The 13546-nt window shown below is 43.6% G+C and overlaps 3 protein-coding genes across 5 annotated transcripts in view; 2 read left to right on the forward strand and 1 right to left on the reverse strand.

Moving 5' to 3' along the window:
- The window catches only part of BRIP1 (BRCA1 interacting DNA helicase 1), a 62695-nt gene extending 58144 nt beyond the window's left edge, over window positions 1–4551 (reverse strand). For 2 of the 3 annotated variants that reach the window (XM_075771142.1, XM_075771140.1), the window contains exons 1-5: window positions 4374–4512; window positions 2850–2979; window positions 1977–2088; window positions 1289–1483; window positions 864–991 (exon numbers count right to left, since the gene is read on the reverse strand). In XM_075771142.1, the coding sequence (XP_075627257.1) occupies window positions 864–991; window positions 1289–1483; window positions 1977–2088; window positions 2850–2942 (528 nt within the window). In that variant the 5' untranslated portion in view covers window positions 2943–2979; window positions 4374–4512. Of the gene's footprint in view, window positions 1–863; window positions 992–1288; window positions 1484–1976; window positions 2089–2849; window positions 2980–4373 lie in introns of all 3 variants that reach the window. The other variant, XM_075771141.1, reaches the window with a different exon arrangement.
- A 4920-nt stretch (window positions 4552–9471) lies between these two features.
- On the forward strand, window positions 9472–10641 carry LOC142604577 (uncharacterized). Its single transcript, XM_075771917.1, has one exon. The coding sequence runs from the start codon at window positions 9472–9474 to the stop codon at window positions 10639–10641; it is 1170 nt and encodes a 389-aa protein (XP_075628032.1).
- Window positions 10642–11696: 1055 nt separating this feature from the next.
- LOC142604578 (endogenous retrovirus group V member 1 Env polyprotein-like) lies at window positions 11697–12935 on the forward strand. The gene is given in 1 exon segment (XM_075771918.1): window positions 11697–12935. A coding segment is annotated over 1 exon segment (1239 nt).
- The last annotated feature ends 611 nt before the right edge of the window (window positions 12936–13546 follow it).

The following is a 13546-nucleotide window of genomic DNA, read 5'->3' on the forward strand; positions in this document are numbered from 1 at the left end:
AGGAGTATGTGCTTACACTGGCAGCCAGTGATTTTGTTTCAACTGTTTTCCCCCTGAGTCTGTTTCAGTAACAGAGTGCATCACTAATATTCATTAACAGTTTAACCTAAATCTAAGCCACACAAAAGTCATTTGGGAAAAGCTACAAAGTTTTAATTACAAAATTCAGTAACAACAACAATCTGTAATTATTGCTGAGCTCTTCTTTAATTTCTCACTGTTACAGAACTGATAGAAATTATAATACTATATAGATATAGGCAGAAAGCTTCCATAACTAAAACAAGAAATAAATTAAATCCATATTGATCTAAAAACTTAAACAAAAGTAACCATCTGAGCAATACTCTAAAGCAATGTAAAAGCTATTTACAGTGCACATCTGAATACAAGTACTAAGTCACGTGATACCAATACTGACACAGATGAAAACATTACAAAAATATCGCACTCCACATATTGGGCCAGAGATAACTACATTTGGCAGGATATAAAATGGAACTCTAATACATTTGCAGTATTATTTGTATTTCTAATACATGTTTGCAAGAGCACTTTCAATTCTAGAATCTCATACTTTGACTTACTATTACAGATCAATTGGGGATAAATATATTTTGGGAATATTTGGTGTTTAAATAGGCAAGATGTAATTTAGGACATGATATTACGAACGATTCAGTGCAACAATGGACTCCTTTGTAACAAGTAACAATAAAAATGAACAAAAGCCTGTCAATCTAAACTATGACTGTGACGTGACTCAACTATTCTCTATGCCCTGCTCTGAAAACGTTGATTGGTATTTGACAGCATTGCTGAGCTATGCCTGGATTACTTTACTGCTGATAAACTCTGCTCACCTGCTGCTCGGTTTCTAAAGGACGAATCCTTTTCCTGTCTACTTGAAAATCATCATTCTCATTGTCACATAGAGATAACCTTTTTTTGGCAGACAATTTCGAAGCTAGCGTTTCATTTTCCTTACATTCTGTAATTAAAAATAAAATAGAAAAGTATGTCCACTACTAGGAATGCATTAAATAGGGGCAACATTTTTAAAATAGAATTTACTATAAATACACATGATGTAGCAAAGAGTATTAGACATTTCTAGACCCATTAACCACCATTTCCATACAGGTTTTTGTGCAGGGCAGAATCATGTAGTACTCTACTATTATGATGGTAAAAAAATTCCCTGACTTGAAAGCAAAAAAATTGACATCACTGGCTATGTATTTTACTTCCAGAACAGATTTTTTTAGCCGCCTATGTATAAAGTTACCTGTGTTTGTTAGTGGGCTTCCAGGTTTTATGGAACTTTGTGTTTCATAATTATTAAAAGAACAAGAAGCACCATGATTCACACTTGTTGAAGCCTCATTGCTCTTAGATTGAGAATGACACATACAGCGACATGGCGGTGATGTCTCTGGCTTTCTGTCTTCCTTTTCACATGACGATGTAAGCAGCGATTTCTCTAAAGGACACAGTAATTTGTCACCCATTAAAAACTACTCAAGGCTAAACATGAGAACTAGACTTTCAAAACAGTTAAGATGAAAGCTTTTGTTTAGGTACCAGTTATAAAACCTTGTGTCTCTACAAAGTCTGAACAAGCTATCATCACCCTTTGAAGAACTGCAATGCAAAGAACTGTAACAACTTGCAGAAATGAAAAATGCCCCTCTTTTTCAATTCAATCTGCGTAACTACGATCCACAAGTTACAACTTGTGGATTCAAAATTCCAACAGCCATATAATTCCCTTATGATAACAGATATCTAAATCCAGCTTAGTATTACTGGCCATTACTGTTTATATTGTCAATGAGGCAATACGTATAATGGCAGACAAAGACCTGGTTAGATTCCTGAAACCAAATGTTTAAGGGCTGATAAACAACAACAACAACTCATTATAGTATATTTTGGTAATAAAAACTGGGCAAACAGATACTAAGACAACTTACCATGCAGAGACTGCTGCCATGATAATGCAGAACAAAGTAACGCCAAGCTTTTGCCACTTCCTGTAGGGCTCTCCAACAAACAGTGTTGCCTGTTATTTAAGCCCTTAACAATCTTTAAGGAGAATAACAAGACCAAAACCAGAATTAATAGAAAAAAACCCCCAAAGATATCTTTAGCTAAAGTCTAAAAATAGATCAAGACACCTGCTGTCTTGTAAAAAAAAAAAAAAAAAAAAAGAAGAAAGAAAAGAAAACCAAACACCCCCCCCCGATCACCTTTAATAATAACAACAGGTCACAAGGCTTAGCTGTATTTCTCTCAAGAGGAACTTGCCTCATAAGCAATGCTCAGAGGCTTTACGGGGGCTGTGAAATACTTACCTGCTAATGGCAATACCTGATGGGGCTAGCTTGCTTCCTTTAGTCTTACAGAACCAAAACATTGAAAACATCTGTCAGACAACCAAACCATTTGTCCCACAGAGAAAAAAAAATGTTTAAAAATGGTTAAATGTAAAGTATATTCATTTTAAAAAATTTTCCAAAAAGTGAAAACTTACTGAAATATTATGTTCTTTTAAAAGACGGATGTTTTACTAAATCATTCCCTCCTTATACACTTGCAAAATTATATAAAATTTCTATTACAGTATATCTTATTAAATAATCATATGTGGTAGATAACACAAATTGTTTCTTAGCATTAATGTTCACAAATCCAAAATGTACTTCAGCGTTCCCTAGTCATGGGCCAGATATCATTGTACAGCACGGAGAACAGTAAGTTATGTTACAACTGACATTCTCAAGGTATTGTAGGCTCTGAAAACATAAGCTATTAGTTTAGCAAATGTTAATATAAATTCTACTTACAGCATTCATCATAGCAAGTTGTGAAGGGTAAGCCTTGCAAGGGAACATAATCTTCACTCCCCCAATAGTATATTCTGACACATCAGAAGACATTGCCACTTTTTTCCTCCCGTTTACTTCAGGTTTATAACTGCAATAAAAAATAGTATTAACAAGTCAACACTAACAACCAGGCAAAGCCTGAAACAACATATGGCACCAAACAAAAACAAGCAGAAACTGCTAACCTGATAAGGGGGCTAAGTGGTTCAGGATATTACCAGAATTGGCATATAGGAATTTTTACTACACACCGTCAGTTCAGACTCAGTCCTTGTTACAAATGAGAGCAAGTTGCCACCATCTGATGAGTAACATCAGGAATTTAAATAAAAGTATGATGAACTGCAGACATCATTTCAGATTTTGTTTCTCAGACTGAATACTGTTGGGATAAGAACCCAAAAGAAGTATTTTAGGAAAAGTATTTTAGGATAATAAACAAATTGCCAGTTTTTTAATTCTGTAGGTCCGTTAGCTTGAACTCAAAGGCATTAGAAACTACAAAGATATAGCTGAAAACAGGAGCTCGTACTATTCATTTTATAACAATGAGAAAACAGAACTGAACACCAACTTTAGAAGTGAGACGTTTTAAACCAACATTTTTCCTTTACTAGTGATATCATAATTATTCATGGGAAATGAGGTGTCATTCACTTTATTATTCTGGGAGTATTATCTTACATTTCTCTCACTCTGGATAATAAAAGTCAGTTTCCCTATCACCATGCTAAAAAGTTGAAATTATTGAATTAAAAATACTGAAGAGGCACAGATGGCTTAAAAAGGACATTTTTTAAATGACAGAGAACTTTTTTCTCACAGGTTTTCAGCATCTACCAAAGAACAATTTTAAATTGGCAGATTTCCTGTGGCAAATTAACTCATTAACCTGTGTCCTCATCTTACTTTTAAACACGTACATGAAAAAAACCAGCAACATATGGCATGATTCACCTTCATCATCAACTTTCTCAACAGGAAAAAGAAATCGTAGCAAAAAGAGATCGCTAACGTTGAGTTTACATCCTACCTCTCCTGCCCAAACCGTAACCGCACCCCATCAAAAAGCTTTTCCCTAACACATTCGGGGCGGAGGGGGTTCGCTTAAAAGAGCGTTACTTCGAGTTGAGCTTTGCCCAAGGACAAAAAAGCAACCCGCCGTCGGGGCGGTGGGAAGGATTCAACACCAAAGCGGGCAGGAGGCGGCATCAGGCCGGGACACCGGGAGCGCGGAGGGACCCTTCGTCCCGGTCTGCGCCGCTCCGCCCGGGAGCGCCTCTGGGCAGACAGTGGCCACTCCTCAGGGATGCCCCGACGCCACCGTGGCCCTAATCTAGCTTCAGCCCTGAGGAGATTTTTTTTTTTTTTTTTTTTTTCTCTCTGCGGCCGAGGGCAGGGAGCGCTGAAGAAGCTGTTGTCATTCTACGGCGCGTGTGCCCCGCCTCAGCCTACACAGACACACCCGGGCGTTTCCTTTACCTTCTTTAAGAGGCAGGGACCCCCAGAAAGCCACTTTCCTCCCTTCCCTCCCACGCCGCGAGTGCCCGTTCCCCTCACAGCCACGCTCCACCCTGCGGCAGGCAACGAGCGGCGCCGCGCGGCCACTCACCTCAGCCACTGGCCGCCCTCTTCGGCGTCCGTCCTTCCCGCCTCCGCCCCGGCGCCAATCAGCTGACAGGAAAGGGCCCTGAGCCGCCAATCAGCAAATCCCAGACTGAGCCGCTCCCGCCTTCCACTTCTGCGCTATTAGAACCAATTACGGAAGGCCTTGTTGACTTCCGCGTGGTATTCGTTGCTGGGCAACCACGCGTTTACCGTGGGCAGGATTGTATTGCGAAATACTTTAATACATTTTATTTTTTTACCTTGGTTTAAGCATAGTGCACTGAAAACACTGTATTGGGAACTAAAACATGAGTAATTGGTTTTAGTAAAGTCCGTAGCTTTTCAGTATTGCCAGGCACAAAAGCCCCTGGAGGAGCAGGCCTCAGCCTGGGCCTGTGCTCCCACTCAATACAGGAATCGCCCTTTACGTTAAAAGCGTGAATAGCTGTGACTTGACCCAAATAATACACTAGGGTTTTTATTTATTTATTTAAATACTACTCCAGCATATAAAATTACACTTAGAGGAGAAAAAAATACATACACTTATTTACATACTTTACATCAAGATGACAAAAGTGTACTTGGCAGCCAGGTGATATAGGGAACTAACACTTAAGGGTTAAAAAAATTAACAAATCTTGAGCCACAGAGTAAGGGGAGGCCGGTGGCAGACAGTTCCTGGTAACAGTAGAGACATGCCGCCCGAAGCATCCTGATAAGCACAAGAACTTGCAGCCTGAAGCAAGTTAAACCAGTGGAAACTGGCTTTTTGGTTTGGAGGAACGCCAAGAAGCCAGAACACATGTGCAAGGAACAAGGCCAAAAAGTTCAGGAAGAGGAGGATGTCTTACTTCATCCTTGAGACCCCGGCCCGCGACCACCCAGACACACTGCACAAGTGCAAGGAAGAAGAAACCAAGGCAGGACATATGGAAATGACTTCTTGGAACTCATAGTAGAACCCGCCCTTTGGGGAAAGGTTATGAATATGTCTAGGCATCTTGCAAAACTATTATGAATATGTAATACTCTGTAGCATATAAGGAAGCTAAAAGCTGCTGTAAGGCACGCACGATTGTGGTGGGGCGACGCCCCGTGCCGCCCAGCGCTGAATAAACACACCTACTTTACATCCTTACGCGTTGCGGAGTCTGCTTTCCGCACGTCATTCTGGTGAGCCAGGCAGGAAACACTCTGCTCGGCTGCGGGATCGACTGCGGAGCGGACGCCCCTAGGCGCGCCCCGAGCACTTTCCTCGGAGGAGCCTCCGCTCCCAGCCGCTCACGGCGGGAGTAGACAACGACCTCCTGAAGCTGCGGACAAACGGTGTGTTCAACGATGGGGCCCGTAAGTCGTAGGGGATGCCCACGCTTGGCCGGGGCCGCTGGTAAACCGCGCAGAGATGTCTGGCGTACAGCATAGGCCCTGTACGGGAGGAGGAGGGTATCCTGTATGTTAAAAAAGGGGGATTCACTGACCGATAGAGCGGCTGCTAGTGATTTTGGGGGTAGATCAAGAGAATCCGAGGCTATCGCTGCATCCCGGCATCGGGAGCCAGGGCGGACCTGCTCACGCCTGTGTAAGAAGCAGGAGAAGGGTAAGCGAGCCTCAAAGTGTGCAGCTGCTGAAGGGATAACAACTAGAGCATGAACTGTATGATTTATCTATGAAACGCCTGGGTATTTTATGTTAAAAGCACGTGTGTGTGTGTGTGTGTGTGAGTGTGTGTTTGAGACACAGCGCTGCTGTGAAGCGAGTGGGAGTCCTGATTTGCGGTTCCGTGATTCCACGAGGAACATGGCCAGAGACAGACAAAGCGTCTGAAACGTTTGTAAGATCTGTTTTTGATATATGTAAGTTGGGCTGCTGTGGTGTTTAGTCAGTCTCCTAAATATTGGAGGCCTGGCTGATCATCAAAGTGGCAGGACGGAGAGAGTCACTCCTTCGGTGGTTTGGGCTCGAACCTTGGGAGTATTGAAACGTCTGGGAAAAGGACTGGGAGAGAACCGTGAGGATTTGCAAGAGGAAGTTCGCGTGGAAATTAAAAACAGGATACAGAAGGTAGCAGGAAACAGTTTGGGAAATAGGAAAAGAGATTATTAGGATGGGCAATACCCAGGGAGGCATTCTAAAAAAGAGTCCCCTAGGCTGTGTGCTTGCTCACTGGAAGGAAATTGCTGGGACTGGAGGCACAGAGAGCAGGAAGACCCTTATTAAGTACTGTAATCAGTGGTGGCCGCTGTATAAACTAGAAGATGGAGCCAAATGGCCGTTGAATGGGTCAATTGATTATAACGCGATCTTACAATTAATGTTGTTTTTAAGAAGGGAAGGAAAATGGGATGAAGTGTCATATGCAGATATGGTTTTCACCCTCTGAAATCATCCGGAGTGGCAGAGGGACTGTGGGATGATGCTGCCACAGGACCCCATGGTACTCGCCCTTGAGCGGGAGAACAACAAAGCTCTCAAAGGCAAGCTGAAGCAGTGCTGCTCGGCATGTAGTATTGGACAAAGATGTACAAACATAAACAAAAACCGCCAGGCACCAGAACAAGATCTAACCGATTTATTTAAGCCTCCCCCTCGATCGCAGGAGCAGGATGTGGACTCGGACGGAACCTCCACTCCCCCGAACAGCCCTGTATCCTCCCGTACTAGACGGAAGTCCGCCCCAATGGTTTTGCAGGCACCTCTCTGGGAGGCGGTAGGACCTGATGGCGGAACCATGCTGATCAAGGTACCCTTTTCCACCACTGATTTAGAGGCATGGAAAAGGGTTGCCAAGGCCTACAGGAATGATCCGGTGAGTGTAACCAGACACTTTCAGTTTATAGTAAAACAACACAACCCTGATTGGAATGACATACAGTTATTATTAGAATATACGACTGAGACGGAAAGACAGTTAATTTTAAAAACTGCCGGAGATTTGGCTGAAGATTATTATAAAGCCACGGGAGGAGATATTAAAGAATACCTCCCCCTCCAGGATCCAAAATGAGATGCAAATAGGTCCGCACATATGGAAAAATTGCAGGCGTATCAGGGGTGGATTTCAAAAGGAATGGAAAGAGCCATTCCCAAAACCATAAACTGGTCAGCATTATATGCAATCAAACAAGGCCCTTCCGAGTCACCATCTGAATTCTTGGATCGACTGAGGGACGTAATGCGCTGTAATACACCGCTGGACCCTGGGTCAGAGGTAGGATTACAACAACTAGTTTCTTTATTTTTGGGCCAGTCTACAGGGGATATTAGACACAAGCTCCAAAAGCTGCGTCCCACAGAGGGTAGGAACCTGGAAGTATAGTTGGATGAGGCATGGAGAGTGTTCAGCAATAGAGAGGAAGATTACAAACGGGAACAGAGAAGGGTGGTAGCGGTCATCAGGGAGGAAGAAGAAAGAAAACCCAGACGAGGACCGCCTCGATTAGGCAGGGATCAATGTGCGTTATGCAAAAGATTTGGTCATTGGAAAAATGAGTGTCCGGAAAGGCAGGGAAATAAGGGGAAGGGACGAAGCAATCAGAAAAGAGGGATAATGGCCCATGTGAAGGAGGACTGATGGGGACCCGGGGAATCTACCCTAGTGGATCCACTGGTTATAATGAAGCTAGGGAAAGAACAAAAGAAGATAGAATTTCTGATCGACACAGGGGCGACGTATTCGGTTTTAAACCAAGCTTTGATGCCCCTGGGAAATGACTATATCATGGTAAAAGGGGCAACTGGCCAAAGTGAAAAGGCATATTTTTGTGAGCCTCTGAGATATAAACTGGGAAAACCATGGGGCATTCACAGATTTCTGTATATGCCCAACTCCCCAAAGGCACTTTTGGGAAGAGATTTATTAGAGCAATTGGGTGCAATAATTAAATTCGAAAAGGGAGGGATTACTCTGGAGGTAAATGATCAACAATATATCCAAATAATGAGTTTATCACTAGCTAGTGTTCCCGCAGAAGGAAAAATTGGGGAGGAGATCACGAACCAGGTATACCCCGGGGTATGGGCCACTGATGTACCCAAAAGAGCAAAGAATGCCCCACCTGTTGAGGTCAGGCTCAAAGAAGGAAGGCAGCCGGTAAGAATCAAACAATATCCCCTGAGGAAGGAGGACAGGAAAGGAATTCGGCCAGTGATGGAACATTTCCTACAACTAGGATTACTAAAGGAATGTGAGTCTGATTTTAACACTCCCATATTACCTGTCCGTAAGCCCGACAGATCGTACCGGGTAGTTCAGGACCTACGGGCTGTAAATAAGATAACTGAAGACCTCTAACCGGTAGTGGTGAATCCATACCCCTTGCTAACTATGCTGACCCCTGAGCTAACCTGGTTTATTGTTTTAGACTTGAAAGATGCCTTCTTTTGCCTCCCTCTCCGTAAAGCCAGCCAGAAAATATTTGCATTCGAATGGGAAAATCCTAAAAGCGGTCGTAAAACTCAGCTTACTTGGACGGTGTTACCACAAGGGTTCAAAAACAGCCCTACTATATTTGGTAATCAACTCACAAAAGACCTTGAGTCTTGGGAAGCCCCGCCTGAGGAAGGGAAACTGTTGCAATATGTGGATGATATCCTGATTGCCACCAAGACAAAGGACACTTGTATGACCTGGATGGTGAGTCTGCTAAATTTTTTGGGGCTCCAGGGATACTGGATATCCAAGAAAAAGGCCCAAGTAATGCAGCGCAAGGTGATTTATCTGGGCTGTGAAATTAGTGCTGGACAAAGGACTTTGGGACAGGCCCGAAAAGAGACAATATGCCAGACCCCGAGACCACAAACAGTGAAAGAGTCACGAACTTTCCTGGGGATGACTGAATGGTGCTGACTGTGGATCTATAATTACGGTCTGCTTGTTAAGCCCCTGTACGCGGTAACAACTACTGAGCAGAAACCCCTTAAATGGAACAAAGAGGCCATACAGGCCTTTGAACTGCTAAAAAAAGCCCTGATGTCGGCCCCAGCCTTAGGACTCCCAGATGTAAGCAAGCCATTTTTCCTTTTCTCCCACGAGAAGCAGGGGATTGCCTTAGGAATATTAGCACAAGAACTGTGCCCATACAGACGAGCAGTTGCCTACTTCTCGAAACAATTAGACGCAGCTGCAAAGGGTTGGTCTGGATGCTTGCGAGCGGTCGCGGCCCTAGTACTAAACATCCAAGAAGCCCGAAAATTCACCCTGGGCCAGAAAATGACTGTGTTGGTGTCCCATACAGTATCTGCAGTACTGGATGCGAAAGGTGGACACTGGCTTTCCCCACAAAGATTCTTGAAATATCAGGCTATAATGGTAGAACAAGATGATGTGGAGATCGTAGTCACTAACATTGTCAATCCAGCCTCTTTCCTCAGTGGAAACACAGGAGAACCAGTGCATCATGACTGTCTGGAGACCATCGAAGCAACATATTCGAGCCGTCCGGACCGGAGAGACAGTCCTATGGAAAACACAGAAAACTGGTTCACGGATGGAAGCAGCTATGTCCTAAGCGGTAAAAGACATGCTGGATATGCCATTACCACCAGTCAGGAAATCATAGAGTCAGGGCCTTTACCCATGAATACCTCTGCACAGAAGGCAGAAATAATTGCTCTGCCCCGCGCCTTGGAATTGGCCCAAGGCATAGCTGTGAATATCTATACAGACTCGAAATATGCCTTTGGAGTCGTACATGCGCATGGAGCAATCTGGAAGGAGAGAGGATTATTGAACTCACAGGGCAAAAACATCAAGCATGCAGAGGAGATCCTGAAGCTGTTGGAGGCAGTCCAACTCCCTGAGAAAGTAGCGATCATTCACATTAAGGCACATCAGAAAGTGAACTTGGAGTTGGAAAGAGGGAATGAGCTGGCAGACAGAGAGGCAAAACAGGCAGTCAAAGGTGAGGTAAATATGGAGGGGGCTTTGGTCCCTGACGGGCAAATCTCCCTAGAAGGTAAGCCAGAATATACTAAGGAAGATCAGAAGCTTATCATAGATCTAGAAGGGTCATACAATAAAGAGGGGTGGGCTCTCACCCCACAAGGGAAACTAATCATTCCCTCCTATCTAACATGGTCTCTGATAAGGGAAGAACATAGGAAGAGGCATTGGGGGCAGAGGCCCTATATAAACACCTAATTAGAGAAATAGTAGCTAGAAATCTATACACCACTGTGAGACAAGTAACTCAACAGTGTGATATTTCCCTCCAAACTAATCCCAAGAATACCCCCAAACCAGAAATGGGCCAAGTTGGGAAAGGCAACGGGCCTGGGCAACAATGGCAGATTGATTTTTCAGAACTCCCAAGAAAAGGGGGGGTATCGATATTTATTGGTATTAACTGATACCTTTTCAGGTTGGCCAGAGGCATTTCCTACCAGGACAGCCAAGGCTCGGGAGGTAACCAGAACATTAATACGAGAAATAATACCACGCTTTGGGCTTCCAGCAACCATATCCTCTGACAGAGGACCACATTTCATCTCAAAAGTAGTACAAGAAATTAGCCGCCATTTGGATATAGATTGGCAACTTCATACCCCATATCACCCTCAGTTGAGTGGCCAAGTAGAAAAAATGAACCACTTAACCAAACAGCAGATGGTGAAATTGGGACAGGAAACTAACTTGGCCTGGCCTCAGTCTCTTCCTTTGGCTCTTTTGTGCATATGAACCAGGCCAAGAGCGAAAGAGGGGCTGAGCCCTTTTGAAATAGACGACCCTATGGAGTACAGAAAGGGATGTCCACACAAGCGGGGGATGAAATCATGACCTCCTACATGGTGGCATTAGGCAAACAACTCAGCAAAATTGAGAAACGTGGTTGGGACTTGAAGTAGGGGTTTGGATAGGCCAGTACATAACATACAACCTGGAGACTATGTATATGTTAAGTCTCTTGCAGACAAAACCTTGGAGCCACAGTGGGAGGGACTGTTTCAAGTGCTCCCTGCAATCAAGATTAAAGAACAGAACGCCTGGATCCATCACACCAGGGTGAAGAAATCTTGCAAAACCCCATGGAGGGTAAAACAGGTGCAACCTGGAAAATTATATTTTTCACGTTCTTAACTCTAGGATATGGATGGGATGACAACTTGTTCATACAGCTTACCCATAACCTAACAAATACATTAAATCTGTCTAATTGTTGGGTGTGCACTGCTCTTCCCAGAAGTGATGGAGGTGAGATGAAGTTCCCTTTCTTTGGGATACCGGTGTCTTATGATAATTGGAGCTGGCCATATGATAATTTAGCTACATCCTCCTTGCCTACAGGAGAAAGTATAACCTGGGGAGTGGGAGGGTCTTGTGCAGATGGTCAACAAGAAGTTCAGCTCCCTACTGGAGAATCTATATGTTGGGGTTATGAATCCCCATTGCCGAAGAAAAATGTAACAGATTTAAAATATTCTTGCGGACTTCATGTTGCCCACCCTGTAAAATTTGACTTACAAATTCTGGGAAAACCAATTTTTATAGAACGATTAAATAAAACTGCTCCGAAGGTTGGAAACTTTAATTTTAATCTGAGCACTATTAATGGAACTAAGTGTACTCGACAAAGTGATAACTCTTCAGGGTGTCCTCTCGCAATTAGAACAGGACTGCAGCTTAATTACACATATGACTGTGTACCCGATGGATTATGGTGGTTATGTGGAGACGGTCAGGCCAGGAAGTCCCTACCTCATTATTGGGATGGAACTTGTACTTTAGGATATGTGATTCCCCAAGAGTCCATATTCAATCACTCTCATCCACCTCCAGGAATAATTAGAACTCACTGGAGAAAAACACGTAGTGTTCCATCGAATCCCCTCGTAGAAAAGCCTTCAAGCCTTCACAGTTTTGTAAGATGGCTATTCCCCCCCCTTGGCGTTAATGAATTAGAAAAGGCTATAGTAAATATCTCGGCCACAATAGAAAAGCTTGAAAACTTGACGATGGATGCCCTTCAGGGACTCCAGACGGAAGTACCATCCTTAAACAAGGTAACATTACAAAACCGCATGGCCCTGGACCTTCTGACTGCGAAAGACGGGGGAGTGTGCATACTAATAAATCAAACCTGCTGTTCCTATATAGACCAGGAGAAACGAGTTGAGACAGACTTAGAAGCTATCTGGGAGCAGACTAGAATTCTCCACGAAGTGACTAAAGATGATACTTCACAGGAGTTCTCTGAATTATGGAACAAGTTAACATCTTGGTTGCCAAATTTATCATGATTAAGGCAATCGTTTGTTACGACAATTATGATTATAATTCTGGTTCTGGTATTGTGTGTGACAATTTGGTGTGCTTTATGGTGTTGTCAGAACACGTGTAACTCTTACAGTGAGTGGAAGAAGAATCGACTGCGGCAACAACTCGAATCTAACGAGTATTTTGAAATGAGGCTAGGTAAAGAATCAGGCATTAACTAGGAACAGTAAAAGAATTTACTAATTTCTTAGAAAAGGGGGGATTGATATAGGGAACTAACACTTAAGGGTTAAAAAAATTAACAAATCTTGAGCCACAGAGTAAGGGGAGGCCGGTGGCAGACAGTTCCTGGTAACAGTAGAGACATGCCGCCCGAAGCATCCTGATAAGCACAAGAACTTGCAGCCTGAAGCAAGTTAAACCAGTGGAAACTGGCTTTTTGGTTTGGAGGAACGCCAAGAAGCCGGAACACATGTGCAAGGAACAAGGCCAAAAAGTTCAGGAAGAGGAGGATGTCTTACTTCATCCTTGAGACCCCGGCCCGCGACCACCCAGACACACTGCACAAGTGCAAGGAGGAAGAAACCAAGGCAGGACATATGGAAATGACTTCCTGGAACTCAGAATAGAACCCGCCCTTTGGGGAAAGGTTATGAATATGTCTAGGCATCTTGCAAAACTATTATGAATATGTAATACTCTGTAGCATATAAGGAAGCTAAAAGCTGCTGTAAGGTGCGCACGATTGTGGTGGGGCGACGCCCCGTGCTGCCCAGCGCTGAATAAACACACCTACTTTACATCCTTACGCGTTGTGGAGTCTGTCTTCTGC

Source organism: Balearica regulorum, chromosome 19, assembly GCF_011004875.1.
Source record: "Balearica regulorum gibbericeps isolate bBalReg1 chromosome 19, bBalReg1.pri, whole genome shotgun sequence".
In the NCBI taxonomy this organism is placed as follows: Eukaryota; Metazoa; Chordata; class Aves; order Gruiformes; family Gruidae; genus Balearica; species Balearica regulorum.

Bases quoted from the DNA above. Each gene is read 5' to 3' on its own strand.
- LOC142604577 (XM_075771917.1), top strand. From the start codon at position 9,472: ATGTCGGCCCCAGCCTTAGGACTCCCAGATGTAAGCAAGCCATTTTTC.